Source organism: Scardinius erythrophthalmus (assembly GCF_964197995.2).
Source record: "Scardinius erythrophthalmus genome assembly, chromosome: 3".
NCBI classification, from domain to species: domain Eukaryota; kingdom Metazoa; phylum Chordata; class Actinopteri; order Cypriniformes; family Leuciscidae; genus Scardinius; species Scardinius erythrophthalmus.
This window is the reverse complement of record NC_138223.1, coordinates 40,170,625-40,192,879: the sequence shown is the minus strand read 5'-3', so window position 1 is coordinate 40,192,879 and position 22,255 is coordinate 40,170,625. Positions and strand designations below refer to the sequence as shown.

Below are 22,255 nucleotides of genomic sequence, written 5' to 3'. Positions count from 1 at the left end.
GGGTTTTATCCGATACCAGTACCTACTCGGTATTTTTCAAACGGTTCCGGTGCTTAAACGGTTCTTGAAACGGTACTTAACAAAACTAAACCGCACACACTTTATCAAAAAAATAATACCTGAGTGTGTGTGTGTGTGTGTGTGTGTGTGTGTGTGTGTGTGTGTGTGTGTGTGTGTGTGTGTGTGTGTGAGAGAGTGATTTTCTGATTTCTGATTAAATGAAAAATTGTGCCGTTTAAAAGGCTACTGATGTAGCCGAAAACACTTGAGTTAACATCAAAATTTTGTCTTCTAATATTATGACTTTTACAAAACAGAGAAATATCTGACACTGAGCAGAAATATTTAACACACACAGTATAGCCTCATATAAATATACTTGATATTGATATACTTCATACTTGATATGCAAGATTTGCAGTTGGCATTAAAATACTAGACTTATCCGAAGAGGAACACTGGCAGCTGAACTTGAACTTTAGTCAGGCGTGTCAGAGGTTTTGGGTTCTAATCCGCATTCGTAGTTTATTTTTTTATTTTTTACGATTATGCTCATCAGTGGTTGTATATCAAGCAGGGACACGTTGTGTCCATTATATTTTGTGATTTCACCAGAATGAATAGATAGGCGTCGTCTAGGGCTTAAAGGGATACTCCACTTTAAAATGAAAATTCTGTCATCATATACTCACCCTCATGTTGTTTCAAACCTGTATGAATTTCTTTCTTCTGCTGAACAGGAAGGAAGATATTTAGAAGAATGTCAGTAACCAGACAGTTTCTGGTCTCATTGACTTCCATAGGCTAGTAGGAAAAAAAAAATACTATGGAAGTAAATGAGACCAGAAACTGTCTGGTTACTGATATTATTCTAAATATCTTCCTTTCTGTTCAGCAGAAGAAAGAAATTCATAAAGAATTGAAACAACATGAGGGTGAGTATATGATGACAGAATTTTCATTTTAAAGTGGAGTATCCCTTTAAATCAAACTTCATTCACGCACATATGAAACCCTTGCATACACATATAGGCCTACTAAGTAGTCATACATGTATACTGCTGAATGCTCAAACTAATATGAAATGCTCAACATCACATCTAAAGTCGCTCACGCACAAACTCTACACACACACACGAGACGCGCGGAACTCTCCGCGCATACTCATCTGAGACGCGAGCACACACACACACACACACAAACTCTACGCGCACATAATCATATAGACGGCGCCTCATAAATAGATCGATCTCCGCAACGAAGCGCGCGTCCGAGTGACAGTGCGGTGTGCGCGCGCCACAAGAGAAAGCACTGTATCCGCGCCACTGATCGCAGCGGCAACGAGCACTTTGATCACTTGATTTAAAAAACGCATTTTAGCGCTAGATCGCCTCTTATTTAACAAACGAACTAAATTAATGCTCGCTCTGCTGGTTTACTGGAGATGTTTTATTATTGGATCATTCGTGCCGCGAGATGTTTTATAGGGGGCGGTAAAAAAACGTCAGGCACCGAAATCAGGCACCGAAAGTTTCGTTCTTATTCGGTCTGGTTACTACCGTTTACGTCGGAACCGGTTCCCTATTGGAACCGGGTCTCGGTACCCAACCCTAATTGGAAATGAGTTCTTATTATAAATCTGCAACATTTGTCCACAGTACAGCAACAACACCCGTCATCATATCTAACAACTCTTCTACATAACTACATTATGTGAATGCAAAAAAAAACTAAATCACAGATCAAAACAAACTAAGAGTTTATCCTATAGCTATATTTCTCTCATTCAGAATCACTTGCCTGTTGTTTCCCGCAGCTCTACACTCCTCCTCTGACAATCTCTCTCAAACTTACATGTTCAGAGGGGCATGTTTTCCCAGTCTCCACCCTGCGCTCTAATAGTGATGCTTGTGGTGGAGACCAGGCAGGGGAAAATCTCTTCCACATGCTCCCAGAGACAGTAAATGTATGGCTTGGCTCCGCGTGCTATTTCCAGCCCTGCCTCCTGCCTCCTGCCTCCAGACCAAGGCTGTATTTTACTCCCAGGGAGCAGCGCTGCCCGGTCGCAAACAAATTGGTAATGATATGTTTCCGAGGCCTGTTGAGCTTCCCCCCTCCCAGCTCGCGCGGAGCTTCAATTCAGCATCAAAGGGAAGGACGGAAAAAGCTGAAGAGACCCCGCCCCACACTTAAAAAGATGAGAGAGAGAGAGAGAGAGAGAGAGAGAGAGGCTTTTCTTCTAGTGTGCTGACTCTGAGTTGATTATATGATCCCTTTCAGGCACACTCATGCACTTGCGTTTTTGAACTTGCGTACTTTACTGAATTCGAGCGGCTTGTGAAACATGAAGGATTCAACACTTGTTGTCTGCGTCGTTTGCATAAAGGCATCTGCTTCATGAATAATGTAAATGCACATATGAATACTACACTAACCTACGCTTCTTGGAATATGTTTTGGATGTGGATTGAAAACCAACCTTTAGATATTACCGTTTCAATTTTAACATTGCGTTACATTGTTAAAAGCTGCAGTTGCCACCTTATGAGTTATTTCTACACTGCAAAAATTAAATAAAAAAATGATTATTCGAGCATGTTTTACAAGAAAATCATGTTTTAATCCACCTTCAAAATGTCATGTTTAATTCAGTGCATCTTGCTGTTTCTTTGTAATTATGACTGAAATTTACAAGCAGTTTCTGACTAAAAATTGTTTCTACACCAAATGTTTTTCAGTGTGCCTGTTCTGACCCTTAACAATGTCTTTAGTTGAGGTTTTCTAACGTATTCAGTGATATTTTGACTTGAATAAAAACATGATGTTAATGTAGAAACAAACTAATTGTCAGTTTTGAAAGCTGATGGAGGTGTGTGTACAGGTTTGGCTATGTAAATCTAGTGAAAAACGAGCCCCTGATTTGCAATGGGGGTTGAATAATTTCGAGTACAGCTATATATATATATATATATATATATATATATATATATATATATATATATATTATATTTACAAACTTTTATGTTAGATGTGATTAATCGATTTGACAGCACTAGTTCTCACTATTTGAAATATGTACACTAGGGTTGGTTTAACAGACATCATCACCTCTGAGATGTCTTCACTGATATAGTGAAACCAACATGTGTGTGTAACCATACAATTATGTTCAGATGTAAATTATGAACTACATACACACCCTTTGAAGGTTTATGGGATGCCTCCTTGGCTGGGCTTAAACCACTGCGCCTCTCCCAAGTGAATTGATAGCTGGATGAGAGAGAGGATGGTTGCAATGTAATGGTCTGAGTTATTACATCCTACAAAGAGTGCATGTTTGTAATGTTCAGCAGGTTTCTAAATTTAGATTGTGTTCATTGAATTGGACTGTCAATTGTACATTATGTAACTGGAAAAAGTTACAAATTATCTCTGAATATACTCAAAAAGATCTAGAAACAGGATTATAGAAATTCCATTAAAGTTTATAGTTCACCCAAAAATAAAAATTCTGTCATTGTTTACTCATCCCCAAAGTTATTCCAAACCTGTATGAATGTCTTTCTTCTGCTGAACACAAAAGAAGATATTTTGGGATGTCAGTAACCAAACAGCTGTGAGACACCACTGACTTCCACAGCATGGAAAAATACTATTGAAGTCAATGGGGCCCATCAACTTTTTGGTACCAACATTTTTCAAAATATCTTCTTTTGTGTTCAGCAGAAGAAAGAAACTCATACATGAGTAACGTAAATGATGACACTTTTTTATTTTTGTGTGAACTAACGTTATCCCTTTAAGGGTCGCAATTAACGTTATACCAAAATTCCAGCTGTCCTTTCTCTTTTAATCCAAAACCGAATATCAAAGCAATGACAGCATCAAATTATATGTCATAAACTGTCAGGTTTATAAAACTCATTTCACGTATTAAAGAAGAAACATTACCTTTTTCATGTTTAGTGATCTCTTCCTCAGTGTTTGTTTATCATCTCTCGCGCTCAACGCCCTTCACCGCGAACTTTTTCTTTATTTAAAGCGAGACTGATTTGAGGAGATCAAAGAAATCTGTGTGAAAATGCTGATTTGGCTGAAAAAAAAAATAAGGACGTAAAGTTAATTTTGGACCTTTGTAAAATTCGTTAAACTAATAAACATCTTATGATTCAATTCTACATGAAAGTGCTAACTTACTCGTACTCTTTTTACGTAAAGTTACGAGTTTATAGCCTACTCTTTTCAGTTGTTGTTGTTTTTTTCAAGTGCATCAGTGAAAACCTATTTTTTACAGTCTATGGTGAAAACAAAAGCAAGATTTTAAACGAGATTAATTACAATATTACAAGTCAAAATGGTATACAAAATGCTATGCGCTGGCGTGAGGAGGTAACCATAGCAACAACAACGGTACGATGATGTGCACAATTACATTGAAAAACAGGAACAGTATTTTTATTTTTCATCTTTTAAAACAAGTTTGGAAAAAAATTGTTAACTAAATGACATTTCGCGTTACGAGACTTTGAAACCATGAAACCGCATAGAACCGTAAAGGTCACAAAATCAGGTTTTAAAAACAAAACAAAAACAAGCGTTCTCTAACACGTTAGCGCATTTCTTCTCATACACATTGAGCACACAAAATATCTATACAAATAATTATGAATAAAACAAAAAAACACTTCTCGATACACTAGTTTTGAATTGATATTTAAAAATAGTTTTGTGCAGCATACTTTCAACTAAAGTCACTACAACATAAACCACATAATTGATGGTTATCTTTCCCCTGAGGTTCATAAAACCTCATTATATGTGAAACAAACGATTTCAACGTTGTTTTAAGCGTTACTTGTTAATTTTCTTTGATTATAAACATCATAAAACAAGTAATATAATCGAATTTAATTCGCCCATCAACTTCCCAAAGCGTTGATGGAACTCAAGCGCGATTGTCGGTTTATAGTCGGACTATTTTTAATGTGACACAAACAGTTGCACATGTGTTTCCTAGTGGTTGTTTTGCTCATTTCAAACACTATTGTGAGTAGGTTCACTTCACATTCTTTCTTCATTTATTTTTTTACCTGATTGTACTTTGTAATGTCGTGACGCCACGGAAAACGCAGTAAGATAGCAATCTCACATTGTGACTAGTGACATTTATTGATGTGCTAAACTTAATGTGCAATTATTTATTGCACAAAATATACAATTCATGCTGCATAGGAGGGTTTTAGTTATAGAAAACGTTATTTATAACTGTGCATCTCTTTGTAACTGTGTTTCAGACATTCTCTTTCACTGGCATAATGCTGCTAAAACATTCATTTGAAACATTTTTAATGAGTCCATCCCTTTATTTCTATTGCAGACTTCAAGCCCTCCACTAGACAGTCAGAATGAAGCAAACTGAGGCACAATCAGACAGAGAGAGCCTCTATCTGGAAGTGTCCAGTGTGAACGGAGCCGTGTCTCTCCCCCTGCACTCCTCTATCGTCCTCTTCCTCCTCTCCTACACAGAGTGCTCGTCTTTCCACGTCTACCTGGTCACAGATCAAGCAGACATCCTGCCGTCCCTGTCAGGGCTGGTGCCCGGGGGTCTCGCTGTGTCTGAGGTGAGGAGGGACGAGCTGCCACGGCTGGTTAAGATGTGTCGTCTCCCGGCTGCGCTGGAGCCTGATGTTTGCTTTTGCAGAGCTGGGCTAGCTGTCGTACTGAGACACATCATTCAGACCGCATGCCAGCTGATGTCAAGTCGTAGGGATGTGGCGTCCCTCTTGGGCTTCAAGAACACCTGTCTCAAGGCTTGTGCTGAGGTGAGATTACGATTTCAAAAAACCCCAGAGGACAAGTGCTTAAAATCCCATTGCATAGTCATAACAGGGCTTAAAACTAACTTTTTGCCACTCCTGCCAATGGCCGGTGAGTCGTTGACTTGTGAAAATGTACCGGCCATAAATATTTTCTACCATCCATGAAACTGTTTTTGCAAAAACAGGCAGTGATGCCACCAGAATTTTAGTTACCAGTGAAAATTTTCTATTCCAATTTCGATACCACAGCTAAAACTACTAGCCAAAAAATATACAAAAATATTAAAGACAAGTAAACAGTCAGAAATAAAATAAGAACAAAAATCAAATTACAAGCAAATGCACAAATAAATACAATATAACAAAGACACAAATGAATTAAACTGCTTTTCAGGTTTTTCATGTAGGTCTGACAGTAGTTTTCAGATACAGAAATGTAAGTAAAATAACACTGCATAGTCTTCACTGTAGAAATTAAAAGATAACTGTCGCTAAAATGCAACCTAGGGTCTTTTTGTTAATCTACCCGAGGCAAACTTTCGTTTAAAAGCATAATTAAAATGGAAACGCCACTTTTAAGTTTGACCGTATTTTAGTTTTCGGTCAATTTGCCTTTTGAATGGGAGTGCTAGGGGCACTACTATTATAGCATAAAAATCACTATTTTTAAAACACTAAGAAGGCTCGACACAACATGAAACTTTGCTCGAAGTATCACCAGGGGCTCTATACACATGAACTCGAGCATTGAGAACATTGTTTGGGTCACAGAGTTTACTAAAAAGAAAGATTTTGAACAACTCACGGTAGCTGTGTCCGCCGGCATTTTGACAGTCAAAAATAGTCGATCTCCGAATGCGAATGAACGGACTCTGAATTTTAATGTTGCTTCTTATATGAGGATCCTTTTTCAAATACAAGGTCAATATTGATTTTCACTCACGACAAAACAACAAATTATCCGTGAATTTATATGGAACTAAGCTTTAGGAGCTTTAAATCTTTACTCTCCTCCCTGTTACGTTGCATTCGGAGATCAACTATTTTTGACTGTCAAAATGCCGGCGGACACAGCTACAGTGAAGTGTCAACCGCAGGATTATTAGGCTGCTGTCACTTTAAGAGCAAATGCACAGACCTAATATACTGATACTGTACACGTGTTTACTTTCTCAACTGTTTGCGTTCACTTAAGACATAACCAACTATGTTTACTAGAATTCTCACAATTTTTTGCCATCAATTTGTGTAAAAAAATGTCTGCATCTACTTGCGCTTGAATATTTAAACTGTCAAATCTTAAAGTTTTGTGACGATGCAGTGTCAACTGTCCCGAGCGTCATTCACGTTTGTTCACGTTCATGCATTGTTAGAATTCATAAAAATGTTACCGGGAATGACACCGTTTCATATACTCGGCAACCTGCATTTGGCGCTTGGTGTTAATTTTAGGCCTTATAAGTGTGAACTAATCTGTGTGAACTAGCTGTGGGGTGACAAGCATGTTGACATGTTTTGACAGGCACGATCACTTAAATTTTGGAGGTCAGCATCACAGAATCACACAATCAGATGTTGACATTTGAGCTCAATGCTTTCAGATAGTAGCTATAAGGCATAACAGAGCAAAAACAAGCTTGGGTTGCTCCTCTGATTCTTTTTTTGCTGTCTTTAGAGCCTTGGGCTGTCACCGGGACGTGTGTGATGTCTCAAGACACCGTTTCAGACATCTCTGTCAGATACTAGCAACATTTATGGTTTTAAAATGCCTTAAAGCAACTTTTTTGGGAAGCTTTTGGTGTGTGTCAGTCAACATACTACAATTTCAAATGTACGTCATGGGTCATATCGGATGTTTGGGATGACAAATAACTATTAAAATATAGTATATTACACTTAAAATGACTAAAACCTACACTTTTAGTCAGGAGTTTGGAATACTTAAATATTTTTTTTTATGTTTTTGAAAGAAGTCTCTTATGAAATCCAGGGCTGCATTTATTTGATCAAAAATACAGTTAAAACTGTGAAATATTATTACAATTTAAAATCTCTGTTTTCTCTGAATATATTATAAAATCAAGGCAAATCCTGTGATGCAAAGCTGAATTTTCAGCATCATTACTCCAGCCTTAAGTGTCACATGATCCTTCAGAAATAATTTTAATATGCTGATTTGACACTTATCTGAAAATTGGAAACTGTTGATTTTTTTCCAGGATTCTTTGATGAATAGAAAGTCACTTTTGATCAGTTTAATGCATCCTTGTTTACTGTTTCTGCTTGTTTTAATAATTACATCAATTCTCCAGCACTAATTTTATTGGCTATCGACCATAACATAAAAATAATGATCAGCTTTTCAGTATCGGCCACAATTTCAGAATCAGTGCATTCCTGATGCAGGAATTCACCTGATGCAGTTTGTTTAATTACATGAAAAACTGGACAACCATCCAAATAAGTCATGGATCGTACATCACATTTATCAGTTATTAAATGATCTCTAACTGTCATTTGCTCCTCAGGTGAGTCAGTGGACTAGATTGTGTGAGCTGGACGTTCCCTCTGCAGTGGAGGAACACTTACGAAATCCTGAAGACCATATGTGTCGACTTCCTGCTGCGATCCTGAACTTAGAGAAGAGGTTAGGGGAACCCGTCAAGGTCCACAATGACGACAAGATTCGCAGACAGAAGCTACAGCAGCAGAAGAAGAGTGATTCTCAACTAAAAGGCCCCAGCACAGAGAGCGAATCCCACCCGGGAGTCGAGCTCAGTGCTGCTCTGGCGAAGCTCTCTGCGGTCGCGGTGCCTCCTCCCTCCACCAGAGAGAGCTCTGACATCAGGAAAGTCAAGAGCACAGACCTTCCAGAGCTGGAGCACGTGTTTGCAGAAGGGCTGTATTTCACCCTCACTGATGTCGTCCTGCTGCCCTGCATCCATCAATACCTGGTAAAACAAACAAATCGAACATCGTTTTTATCTCATTACGTGTAAATCACTATTCCTCACAAACAGAGCCATTCATTCATTTGTTTTTGCAGTAGAGTAGACCTTTGAGGCTCACAGGTGCTTTCAAGTTATATCAAACACAGAAGTCTCCCGTGACTCTGACTTCTCCTACTTCAAGTTGATTTTCTCAGTGCTGCATTAAATAAGGCCGGTAGTTTCTATTTCAATTGGGAGTGTGAATTAGATTCATTGCAGTGTGATGTCCCTGAAGTCTTTCACTCTCAGAGCTTGCCTCAGTCTGACGCCAGCATTCGCTTGACTATTACTCATCAGTGGCATTTGGTTTATAAAGGCCTCCTCACAACATGAATTATAGCTATGCACTTTTAAAAATAAAGGTTCTTCATTGGCGTCGAAGAACCCTCAACATCCATGGAATCTTTCCATTCCACAAAAGGTTCTTTATAGTGGAATTTAGTTTTCTTGAATATTAAAATGTAATTTTAAACTAAGATAAAGATTGTTCTTTTAAGAACTGTTCACTGAAATGTTATTTAGGGAACCTAAAATGGTTCTTCTATGGCACCCCCCGCCCCACACCTTTATTTTTAATGGTCTGTTAGATAAACAGTGCGTTAGCATCTGATGGAGGTGTGCACACTAATAAAATAAAGTGCTAGATGACATTACCGCAGTTATGTTTTATGCCGCATTAAGTGCTCAAACTCTTTAAGATCTGTTCCTACTAGGGATAATAATTATGACTTCTTATTCTGTGCGAATAGAAAGTCCACACCACACCTATAACTAGGCCTATAATAATACAGTCAGGAACTATGTTGTTGGAATCCCTTTCAGAGTGATTTTTTTTATATACAGCTGGCGACAACCAATCAGAATCCATCCTGGCAGACTCTGATTTTGATTTTGAATCTTTAATGACAGACCTACTCTTAGCTATAAGGTTATTGATTAATGGTATACGCTTGAAGTCATCAGTCGTCAACTTATTTTTTAAATAATCATGTTTGACAGTGGAATTTCTGGTGAAAAATTGCATTACCCATGATTCTCTCCACCAATCAGAGAATCGAAAGCCTCAAATGTTGTTGATTCAGCTTAACTTGGAATCTGTAATATTCCTTTAATGAATAAAATCATGCTTATTTTAAATGTTATTTACTATTTTTCATTATTCACATTTTAATTCCTCCACACACACACACACACACACACACAAAAAAAACTTTGCAGTGATATCTAGGGAGCAGAATATCATAGAGACTGTCTCTTTCAGACACCCTGCTGTGTCTTTGCGGTGAAGTTTGTGTACGTCTGTCATCCCTTTCTCTTTCTCTCTTGCTCTTCTCTTTCTCCTCTGATGATCATTGTTCATTCTTCTCCTGTCATTCTCTCGCTCTCGGCTCTCTGTGGTCAGCGGCGCATCGGTGCCTCCTAGTTTCACACTCCGTCTAGCATGTCTCCCTCCTTCTGTCCTCCTCATCCCTTTCTCCCCGTATTTCCTCTGCGGCGCGATGATAGCTGGAGCTGATCTCGGTTCAGTGGACACAGCACTCTGACGGGTTACTTAAGTCACAGCATCTCTCTGTCAGTGTGCATTTTTTAAAATGCATTTGCGCTGTTTTCGAAATTTCCTCGGCAGCACAACATACAACAGAGCCTCCACTGTCTCGCCTATTTGCCATAACGATTGCACATTTGTTTTCTGAAATGTGACCTCAGTTTTTACTCTTAAACTTTGATAAATGGCTTTTGTTTTGTCTGTCAATGTCAAGATTCATCAGGCTCAAATTGTGAAAGAATGGTTGGGAGGGAGCATGAAGAATCTTTTTTTTTTTTTTGATGTTATTTCCATCAAGAGGTGCGTGAAAAGCTACACACTCCATCAATTAGGGTTAGAAGAACTGTTGCCTAATATATAACATGCTAGAAACATAATAATCACTGCAATAATGATCCAATCATAGACATTTGCCTAGGCTATTTAAATCCAAACAGCAACCTTTTTTTTTTTGGCTGGGCAGTATACAGTATATATATATATATATATATAATTACATTTTACATTCCATTTAATCATTTAGCAGATGCTTTTATCCAAATGAGAACAATAGAAATAAACCAACAATACAATAGTGCAACAATATGCAAGTGATTATGTATGTGTGTGTGAATTCTATATATATTTATATGTGTGTGTGTATATGTATATGTGTAAATATTTAGATAATATCTATATATTGAATTTTTAGACCAATTCAAAAAAAAATCTGGTAACATTGTTTATAATGACAATTAGGCATATTTTACTTACATATTCTCTTTACAGTATATATATATAATATATATTTTAAACCAGCTTACATTTAAAGTCAAACAAATACTACCATGATGTATAAATATTTAGCAATTTAAATAATATCCTTTTTCTTTTGCACTGCAATAAAGAGAATCTGTGGGGAAAATGTGCTTGATAGTCAAAAAAATAAATAAATATGGTAATATATCGTTTTATTAATGCAAATTTTTTTCATATTTCAATTTTATACACAGACATATGAGGCATATGAGATGTGAGATTATGAATATTATAAGTATCATGTCTTTGATTAAACCATTCTAGATCTCCATCCAAAAGCACACCCCCTCCACCCTGTCCCATCTGCCCTTGCTGCTGAGATGGTACCAGCGTGTGCAGGAGCTCCCCAGCGTACTGAGGGCCGCAAAGGATTGTGGGATGGCCCTCTTCAGTCTCAGCTCGGTCGACCCTTGCCCTCCTCAGCCAGAGGCCCCACGATCGGGTGGAGCAGAGCAGGACGGCCCCAAACTTAAGCAAGAGCCCTTCATCGGGGGCCCGAGGCCAACTCTCACCAAACTGCAGGTAATTGAATTTCACTCGCTCTCTTTTTCTCCCGCTCTCTTGCTCTTTTATTTTATTCCCCTCATTTCTCTTTCCCTAACTCTTCCCTCGCGCAGAAGGAGATTACACATGCCACGCACAGAAGCGCTTCTCTTTGCCACTTCACTAAACCTGTCAGAGGCGAACTCACATAATCCCTAAACAGCGATCTGCTCTCAATACGTTCAGTGCTGTGCTCTCGTCCCTTTACGGCAGCCCTGTGTGTCACTGCGGGCCTGAACCGTGATGATAAAGGATTTATGCACTCCAGCGAGGCAGAACAGCAGCCGCACCGACTCGCTCTTAACTGATGGGACTCCCTGCCACTTGATACTTTAAGGAGGCTGGTATTACGTGGCTGTCTGACTTCGACAAGCACTGCGAGTTCTTTCAGCTGTTAGTCTGACATTCATTAGTTGTGGTAAAGAGTATGTAGAGGGTTATAACAGAGAAACTTCAATATACAATGAAGTCCTAATCCGTAAATCAAAGAAACATTCATGAGCTTTATTTAAAAAGAAATGAATTGGGATCAATTGTGACTAACCTAATTTCATGCTTAAAGCCAGTGGTTCCCAAACTTTTTAGAGCGGCGTAACCCTGAGGAATTTAACATCTTTCTACGTACACCCTCTTCCACTTAGACTGCAGTGACACCTTTTCTATTAAGGGACAATATTTTCCCCTTAAATTGATTTTCCAGTGCATTTTTAACTTTATAAAATAAATAATGTTTTAAATAAAAATGTGCAATAGAGAAATATGAAATAATGGTAAACATGAAGTGATACTTTAAAAAAAACTAAATCCGCCAGTAGGTGGCAGTAAGTCACTGTCTTAATGAGTGAGCCATTGAGTTATTCATTCAGTAACAAAGCTGTATTTATTAATGGGTCATTGAATCATTGACTCTCTCAATTCGTTCAAAGCTGTAGATTTGTTCACGAAACACTGCTGTATATTGCAGTTCTGCGGTGGTTTTCGTTGGAACTATTATTTAGTTGCAAAATAGAGCAAACAATTATGTATTTTAAATGTACAGCACTTAATATTACCCTTTTGTCATTTTAACTGTCTTATAAAATCAATCACATTTGCAATCGTGTGGATATTTGGGAAAAAATACATTCTTTCTCATAATATATTATCAACATATAACTCACAAAGGGTATGTTTCTGTAACGAAGAGAGTTTGAGTCTTAAATCGATCACAGTCTGTGTCTATATTTGTTCTTCATGCTAGTACGTGCTAAAACCCCACTTTTACAAATGTACATTGTCAAGAACGGCAGTTATGTAGTGAGATTTATAGCAGGATACTCTGCAGGCCACCTATCATACACGCTGCTTGTGTGGAATGGATACTGTCAGTTTTGAATGGAGAAGATGAGGTAATTTGATTGGATGTCACATGCTTGAGCTTTTACGGCATTTTGCCTGCTAGAAATACATGCTCGGTTTTAATGTTATTTTAAGGTGGGGTAGAATTAAATGAACGGGAAAACTCAGCATTTTGTTCGCGGACCCCTCCTGTCACCTCACGTGCCCCAGTTTGGGAACCACTGCACACATTTTTGCTTCATTAAAAATAAGGTATTAAATGAGACAAGAAATTTTGCAGTTATTCTCACTTTTGCAGACCATAAACTGTGGTTAATATCTTTTTAAACAGTACCATTGCTAATATGTTCACAATTTAAAATAAAGCCACTGTGGCGAGTGGCAACTACAAATGCCAACATTTGTTAAATTATATAGTCTTTTTTTCCCATTTGTTTTCCCACAGTAACCTGTTTAGTATTTGTACAATATATATACACTACTGTTCAAAAGTTTGGGGTCAGTAAATAAATAATACTTTAAATAAATGAATCCTTTTATTCAGTAAGGTTGCATTAAATTGATCAAAAGTGACAGTAAATGCTTTTACATTGTTACAAAAACATTCTGCAGCTGTTAAACTGTTTTCAACACAGTTGTTTTTATCTTAGCAGGAATAAATTACGTTTTAAAATGTATTAAAATAGAAAACAGTTAAATTGATATAATGTTTTCTATATTACTGATCAAATAAATGTTGCCTTGGTGAGCAGAAGAAATCATTTCAAAAGCATTAAATATCTTACTGACCCCAAACGTTTCAATATTAGTGCAAATACTGTAGGTAAATATTAGGCTTTGTTCAGAAAGAAGACATGCATTACTGAAAATATATCAAGTATATAGATTGATTAATTGTATTTGAAGTAGAGAGAAAATTAAATGAGTTTCATATTTTAGTCCATTCATTTTATTATAAAAAGAAGTAAGTTTAATTTATCATCATTGTCTTTAGGAATCCTACACACCACTGGTTTTTTACAATATTAATAATGATGTATTATAACAAAACTGAAAGAAACCATTCTTTTCTCACAGTTCACCTAATTCCAATTCACAGTTCACTCTTTTCACAAACAGAAGATTAGTTTTTCAAGCATATTTGTCCTGAAAGGTGGGCTAACGTTTAACCACAAGTGTAAGATGGAGTTTGTCCTTGAACAAAAAGAACTATAGTGACCCCATACAAGCCTGTCAAGCATCTAGACGTGTGTGAAACATTTAACTATATTAACCAGGGTAAGGGGCCATTTTTCTTGTGCAACAAGAAGTCCGTTTTTGGACATATATGATGCCAAAGTGATTTTCTTTGATTATGGTAAAAATAAGTATACGCTGAGATTTAAAAATGTATGCATGTCTTTACATTGTCACAAAACAATTGATATTTCTTTGAAATTAAGATGAAAGAAATGTCAATCAAATTCAGTGACTTTTTTTTTAAAAATAGTTGATTTAGTGTTCAAATTGGTTTGGGGCCAATATAGCAAAATGTTTGGTATTACCAACGTTTCTATACCATGGTACCGCCAGCATACTTTTTAAGGGCTGTTACTGATGTCCCTCTCTACTTGCAGACCACCATGTTTCCTCACCTTTCCAGATAATAATGCACCATTAAGAGGCTGTATTACATGGACGGCTCAGCTTGTGGCATCATCTTAACTGTCCTGATGAGTGCTGTTTTTCCTCCCTAGAGGAACCGCTGATTCGGTCCATAACCTCCTGCACGCAGTCTTCTGCCTGCTTATTCAATTTCCCACCACTTCCATAGCAGTCCCACTGATTTACCCAGCATCTAAACGGCCCACAAACTCTAACAACACTTCATCCCCGGTGCAGAAATCCGCCGATAATGAGTAAAGAGCCCGCAGTGGTCTCATACACTTCTGGCGTACGACTCCCGCAGGAGAGGCAAACAGAGTAACAATGCTGGGTCTCTGTACTGTCTGCCCCGGACCACAATGCTGAAGTCGAGTCCCCAGCAGGTGATAGAAAACACACAGCTGCCGTCTAGTTTTCAGGCCTGCTGCAGAACTTCCAGCTTTTTATGTGTGTGCTTGGTGTTTTCCACCTCTGGCATTCAGATACTATAAATCAGATATTTCCCGTCACGCTAGTGGATATCAATTTGGTGTGTGTCAATGAGTTGGAGCTCAGCAGGCTCTCTTAATGCATAGCAGTCCACTGGGATTTTCCAGGCTGCGTGCTTTCTGCTTTAGGTCTGCTCTGCAGCTGTTGCTGGTGGCTCATTGCTTTAGACAGAGCAAATGACATTTTCATTCACGGAGCCAAACCTTATGTCCAGCCTGGATTTGTAATGCCAGAGCAGCAAACATAGATGCACCATCACAATAGCTACTGTTTAACAAGCAGAACCAGGCTTGTTCTAAATCAGTGACCGAGAGCATCTCAGGAGCTTAATTTGGTGGTTTGAGAGATTTGATACGGTTTTACTCAATTTAGTCACTGCTAAAGAGTGTCATTAGGCTGATTATCAGATTAACTATTTGAAGTCTGTTTTGATATATTGTGGTTGTGGATTTCAGCATGTCTGGAAGGCTGTGTTGACCAATTAGAAGTCAGGATGGGAACTATCCATTTTATAATCTTGTTTTGTTTCAGGTATTACACAATGTTGGATGTACACTCACCTAAAGGATTATTAGGAACACCTGTTCAATTTCTCATTAATGCAATTATCTAATCAACCAATCACATGGCAGTTGCTTCAATGCATTTAGAGGTGTGGTCCTGGTCAAGACAATCTCCTGAACTCCAAACTGAATGTCAGAATGGGAAAGAAAGGTGATTTAAGCAATTTTGAGCGTGGCATGGTTGTTGGTGCCAGACGGGCCGGTCTGAGTATTTCACAATCTGCTCAGTTACTGGGATTTTCACGCACAACCATTTCTAGGGTTTACAAAGAATGGTGTGAAAAGGGAAAAACATCCAGTATGCGGCAGTCCTGTGGGTGAAAATGCCTTGTTGATGCTAGAGGTCAGAGGAGAATGGGCCGACTGATTTAAGCTGATAGAAGAGCAACTTTGATTGAAATAACCACTCGTTACAACCGAGGTATGCAGCAAAGCATTTGTGAAGCCACAACACGGACAACCTTGAGGCGTATGGGCTACAACAGCAGAAGACCCCACCGGGTACCACTCATCTCCACTACAAATAGGAAAAAGAGGCTACAATTTGCACAAGCTCACCAAAATTGGACAGTTGAAGACTGGAAAAATGTTGCCGGGTCTGATGAGTCTCGATTTCTGTTGAGACATTCAGATGGTAGAGTCAGAATTTGGCGTAAACAGAATGAGAACATGGATCCATCATGCCTTGTTACCACTGTGCAGGCTGGTGGTGGTGGTGTAATGGTGTGGGGGATGTTTTCTTGGCACACTTTAGGCCCCTTAGTGCCAATTGGGCATCGTTTAAATGCCACGGCCTACCTGAGCATTGTTTCTGACCATGTCCATCCCTTTATGACCACCATGTACCCATCCTCTGATGGCTACTTCCAGTAGGATAATGCACCATCTCACAAAGCTCAAATCATTTCAAATTGGTTTCTTGAACATGACAATGAGTTCACTGTACTAAAATGGCCCCCACAGTCACCAGATCTCAACCCAATAGAGCATCTTTGGGATGTGGTGGAACGGGAGCTTCGTGCTCTGGATGTGCATCCCACAAATCTCCATCAACTGCAAGATGCTATCCTATCAATATGGGCCAACATTTCTAAAGAATGCTTTCAGCACCTTGTTGAATCAATGCCACGTAGAATTAAGGCAGTTCTGAAGGCGAAAGGGGGGTCAAACACAGTATTAGTATGGTGTTCCTAATAATCCTTTAGGTGAGTGTATATTTAACTTTTAAACATATATTTTATTACGTTTTATAATGTCAATATGCAGAATTTAACTACCAGAATCAGTTTTTTACTTAAAATGTACTGATAACTACCATAAAATTACAGGTATACAATAGAAAGTCACATGATGAATCTGAGTTCATTGCAAGTGCACAGGGTCATACATACCATCAGGTAAAAAATAACAAGAAACAAAACTACTTAAATAAAATTAAATCGTATGTGATGTCACACAGGGACTTCTCGGAATGCCATTTTACTGTTATTCACTGTAAGTTATATAGTAAAGTTTTTGTGTTAATGCAATGTTAAACCATTAACTGTAATATGGTAAAGTAACTTAAAGTCAATCATTTATTTTAAATCTACAGTGTTTCTCTTCAGACAAAGTGCATGAGTCATATGGACTAGGCTACAACTTTTGTATGCTTCTATGTATATACTTAACTTTTCCTTTAGTTTCTTATTGTTTGTACATTTTGTTAAGCAAAAAGTCTTTCCTAGAGGTTTTAACACCAATCTGACACTGTCTTCACTCCGTTCCACATGAGTTTGTTTGGTCATGCAGGTTAATTTAATTCTAAATGGGTGACTAACCTTATCTCGTCAAACTGGTGAAAACTTGCTTGTACTAAAAAAGTACCCTATGAAATCCCCCAGCGCAACACCATATATTTTCCCTGAGTTCTGTAGAATTGCATGTATTAGTACTTGTTTTGCATCTTATATTCTCAATGAGGAATAATTGTCATAGCACACTTTTTACCCATTCTTGTAGGTCTCTTTGATGATTAAGTACCAACTAGAAAAATGTCAAATCAATTACAGGACTTCAACCTTTAAAGCAGTTTGTAAAGTGGGTTGAACTGCACTGTAACGGGTTCCTGATTTAATTAGCACCTTGTCTCAGGCGTTCTGAGGAAGTGTGAGAAGTGGTCATGGTGTTGCCTGGAGGCTTCTGTCGGGAGTCTATGGTTTAACCTGTGCTTATGTGTTCTTGTGTCCTGCAGGAAAATGGGATAGACGCTGTTTACACCGCTCACCCTTGCCCGTCATGGACGGTTGATTGGGAGAGCCTACCAATGGCCGTCAACCCCACTGAAGGTAACCTCGGCTGTATTTTCCAAACAAGTGGAACACAACCCTATACTCTTACCATACCAATAGTGATAAGCATCTTTTTGATTCATGTAATATTGAAATATTTGTGTAGAACCATTTTGGTAGTAATGTATTCGAAGCATTTTACAATCCCATTTACCCTTTCCTTCCACGTTCTTTCCTTGTCTCTATATTCTACGTGTTAGTAAAACCTTGTCATTTGTATTATTTCCATCAGCCAATCCTGTAAGGATGTTGAGAATTGTTTTCCGGCTCTCTAGTGAAGCATTTAAAATTGTAACCCACTATGCTTGACAAGTAATATACTTGTCAAATAAATAACCAAGGAAGTGCTGCAATTTTCTTGATTTCATTTTCAACTGTTGCTGCTTCACATAGTGACTACGAAGGAACTGGCTTTGATATGATTTCAGCTATTGATGAAGTGACAGCTTTATGTCTGTGATTGATGGGCATCAACTTAGCATATAATAAGCAATCTAAAATCAGTTACGGACACTTTATCTCTTATCTCCAGGCATTGCTTTGCCTTTTTGGAAGAACATTTATGCTATACCTGTAGAAATGCGTTTCTGAGCAGAGATTGTTCGTGGTTGTCCTGTGTCATGAGCTCCCCGCAGCCGTGTTCTGGAGTCTTAACTAGCTCAAACAGCAGGCAGCTGTTTTTCACCAGGAATGAGCGAGATGCCAATCACCTTGCACAGACCGACGAGTGAGTGAGCTCCATGGAGAGACAGAAATCCAGTTCGTTTCAAAATCCAGTCTGGAAACAATCCTCATCGACCCACGCCCCTGAGAGAATAATGTACTTAAGTCGAAAAAACTACATATATTTTCTATTGGTAAGAAAGAAACAAAAAATAAATACAAGGGATTTCAGAGTTTGTGCTCAAGAAATTTAGTACTTAATTTTATGCTTCAGTAGAACTGGGTTTGCATTACATAGAAGAGAGCAGCATGAACATTCTTCAAATAGTCTTCTTTTTCTTCCATGGATGAATGGAAATACAGGTTTGGAATGATATAAGTGTAAAGGAAAAAAAGACAGAAATTTCTGAATGTTTTAGTCCATATAGCAGATTCAATGTACTGTAAGTACAAAGTAACTCTTTTTTGCTGCACAGGCCAAGGTCATGATTTTTAGTCTCTGTCAAAATAAAATCTGATTCATCTTCCATTTGCTTTCTAAGATTGCTTATTATTTGAGGCTTTTAGGAGATTTTTCCCTTCAGCGCAGTCTGCAGTGAACTTCCATTGCTCTGTTCACATTTGCATCAAACTCTGTTTCAGAGATGAACTCCCAAATGACTATAAATGATTGTCTGCAACGTGCCGTGAAGACACAAAAATATATTCCCTGGTCATTTTAGATGGTTCTTGAGTCATTTTGCCTCTTTTCTGCTGATTTTCTAGTGTTTTAATGCAGGGCCCTTCAGAGAAAACAGTTCTGAGTACAAGTCACACATGTAGATGAACCCCCACATGCAAAAGTATGTTACTTTTATTTGGTACCATGTTTTTCTTTTACTACAGCAGCTCTTGTCTTTCAGCATGCGCCCACACACGCTTCACCGTAATGTCTTTTCAAGTGCTGAATCCATGTGCAGCAACAGAGAGAAGGTGTAAGAACAGAGAGGCCTGTGTATGTCCTGCTGTTTGTTATGAATCCTCTATCGCTTCAGCGCTCCACTAATCGCTCCTGTCGTCTTTCAACATTCAGGTATCCCGTAGAGTGAAGACAAGCTCTATTGTTATGAGATTGTCATAGTCTGCAACTGTTGGAGAAAGTGTATCAGCAGTCTGCCTGCGCCACCCAAAGCTCTGACTCTTGAATTGTTGCATCCTAACTTTTAAACCAGATTACTCAAGCAGACATTTATGTCTAGTCAGCAGATCCTGCCTTCCTACACAAAGGGAAAAACATTTCCTCAGTTTTTAGTGTTAGCCATTAGAGCTTCTGACTAGAAGATGGTGTAGGAGTGCCTCAAGGCACTGTGTTGGGCCACTCCACATTGTTGGACTAAACATAGTTTTTAAATGTTCTCACTATGTGTGTGGTGATAACCCCAAGTTTTAACTGAGCATTCAGAGTCTCTTCTGGGACACATCTGCTTCTCTTGTAATATTTTTACATGCATTTAGTTGTTTCAGGATGCGTTAGAGTCGATGGCTGCGTCATTGGATAAGATGTTAGTACGTGGGCACATCTATAGAGGAGCTGTCGTATGGACAAGATTACAGAGTCCTGTTTCATTTGGGAGATTGGCTTCGCCACTAGAGTCTTTAGAAATTTGACACGCTTCGTTCCTAAAAAGGCAGCGATATGAATTTATTGGCCGTTTTCTTTGGGAGCCATTTTAGCTAAATATTTAGACGTTTGTGAGACTACCGCAACTACCACCCACATTTTCCGAGCCACCTCCACAGTGCTGATAAATATTGTTTTAAATCGAGGGCAGTCTGTGGGAGGATTGCATCGCCAGGGTGTCTATTATGCAGTTTGTCGAGAGCAGGAGAGAGAACTAGGCGCTGTCACCACTACAGAGCAGAGAGAAACCCCACCTGGGAAACGTGGTTGGCAGTGGTGCCTTGAATGTGAATTCATTTTCACTGTCAACACCAGCCCTGTTGAGCATTAAGAGACTTCACTGTGTTTATGTGGGAAGGGGCCATTTACATGGGAGGCGCATTCCGGACGCATCTGCCTGTTTTGGCAACTACTTGTCTGAAATGCTTCATCTCTAGACAGTTTATGGCCTAGGAGGAGGGAAGTTCAACAGCCTACAGAACTTTCAAAGATGCATTATTCCTCAGTCACATGACTGAATGACTTAGAAATGACTTCTAAACCCTCATAGACACATGCTGCTTCGTCTCAAGAACCAGACTGTGACTGTTGGCAAACGTTCGGTCCATACTATGTTTTAGACCAGAAGACCAGCTGTGATGTTAGGACGGATAAATCTGAAATCAATAATACCTCAGTAAGACGTCGGCATGCAACCCTGTTGCAACCTTGCAAACATGGCTTTGTTTCTTGACTCAAAATAACCATTGCACCCTGATTCATGGAAACTGAAGAACTTGTTAGATTTCAACATGTTCTTGCCATTTTAATGTGCAGTTTGCTTTAGACAGTCTGTGGCAGTGCAGTCTGAGGTAGAGATTACACGCTGCTTCACCCATTAGTGCTCACTTCAGTGGCTTGGCTGTATTAACACGTTTAGAAGCATTGTGAAGAATTATTGTGGCTTGGCTTATACCTGAATTTGTCAGTGTTGTTGCTCCCACTTCTCAAATTACTATTCACCATTCCGAGTTTATTAAAAAATTAAAAAAGCCTTTTAATTTCCAGTTCAGCTCCTGAATTTGAATGTAGGCAGCAAACATGATACATAATTGCAATTCAAATTTGAACATAAGGATGTAAAAGAAATATATGTAACTATTTTTTTAACTGAATGTTTGTCAACAAAGCCTTTATTGAAAGGTTTAAAGTTTTACATTTTAGGCATTACTGACAACAATGGATTGACTTTTTTGTTTAAATGACGCCTATGCTATATACATTTGTATTTAGTTTATATATCTCATTACCTGTTTTTAGTATTATATATATTTTTTACAATTACAATCCTTCCTGTCATTCAAATTCAACTTCCTGTGAATTGAAAGGAAGACAATTCTTTGATTCTGACAATTTTCTGGATTAACCAGGTAACTGTAGATGAAAGTCTTTTTCCCCCATACATGTCCCAGCTACAAATGGCACACACTTCCAGGAGCCGATATTTTATTCAGTTTGATTAATTGAGCCTCAGTTTCTTCAGTTAGATTGGTTCAGTTAATCAATACCAATTAAATGTTGCTGTCAAAGCTGGCTTTCAGTTTTGTTGGTCCCAACTGGAGATTCATCAGCACTTTCTCAACTTGGTAGCTGTTCCAATATAGCCTACACCCCAGAGAGCTTTAAACGAGTTTTACTAATTGATGAAATGTTTGAGTCATGAATTTGAGTGCAATACAGGAGTCCTTTTTATTTGCAAAATGCCACCTAATGAATATTCATGCCACTTTCTTAACATGGTAATGTTATTTTTCTCATTATGTGAAGAATGTTTTTGGGGGGGTTTGTCCTATATTTACACAAAGTCTATTCTTCTGTAGTGCTTGGGTGCCA

General features: G+C 38.4%; 1 protein-coding gene across 2 annotated transcripts in view; it reads left to right on the top strand.

Moving 5' to 3' along the window:
* Window positions 1-4,903: 4,903 nt before the first annotated feature.
* The window catches only part of gstcd (glutathione S-transferase, C-terminal domain containing), a 52,196-nt gene continuing 34,844 nt past the window's right edge, over window positions 4,904-22,255 (top strand). Inside the window, exons 1-5 of one of the 2 annotated variants that reach the window (XM_081361708.1) lie at window positions 4,904-5,046; window positions 5,378-5,822; window positions 8,348-8,773; window positions 11,418-11,675; window positions 17,964-18,057. In XM_081361708.1, coding sequence (XP_081217834.1) covers window positions 5,406-5,822; window positions 8,348-8,773; window positions 11,418-11,675; window positions 17,964-18,057 — 1,195 coding nt within the window. In that variant the 5' untranslated portion in view covers window positions 4,904-5,046; window positions 5,378-5,405. The remainder of the gene's footprint in view (window positions 5,047-5,377; window positions 5,823-8,347; window positions 8,774-11,417; window positions 11,676-17,963; window positions 18,058-22,255) is intronic. The other variant, XM_081361707.1, reaches the window with a different exon arrangement.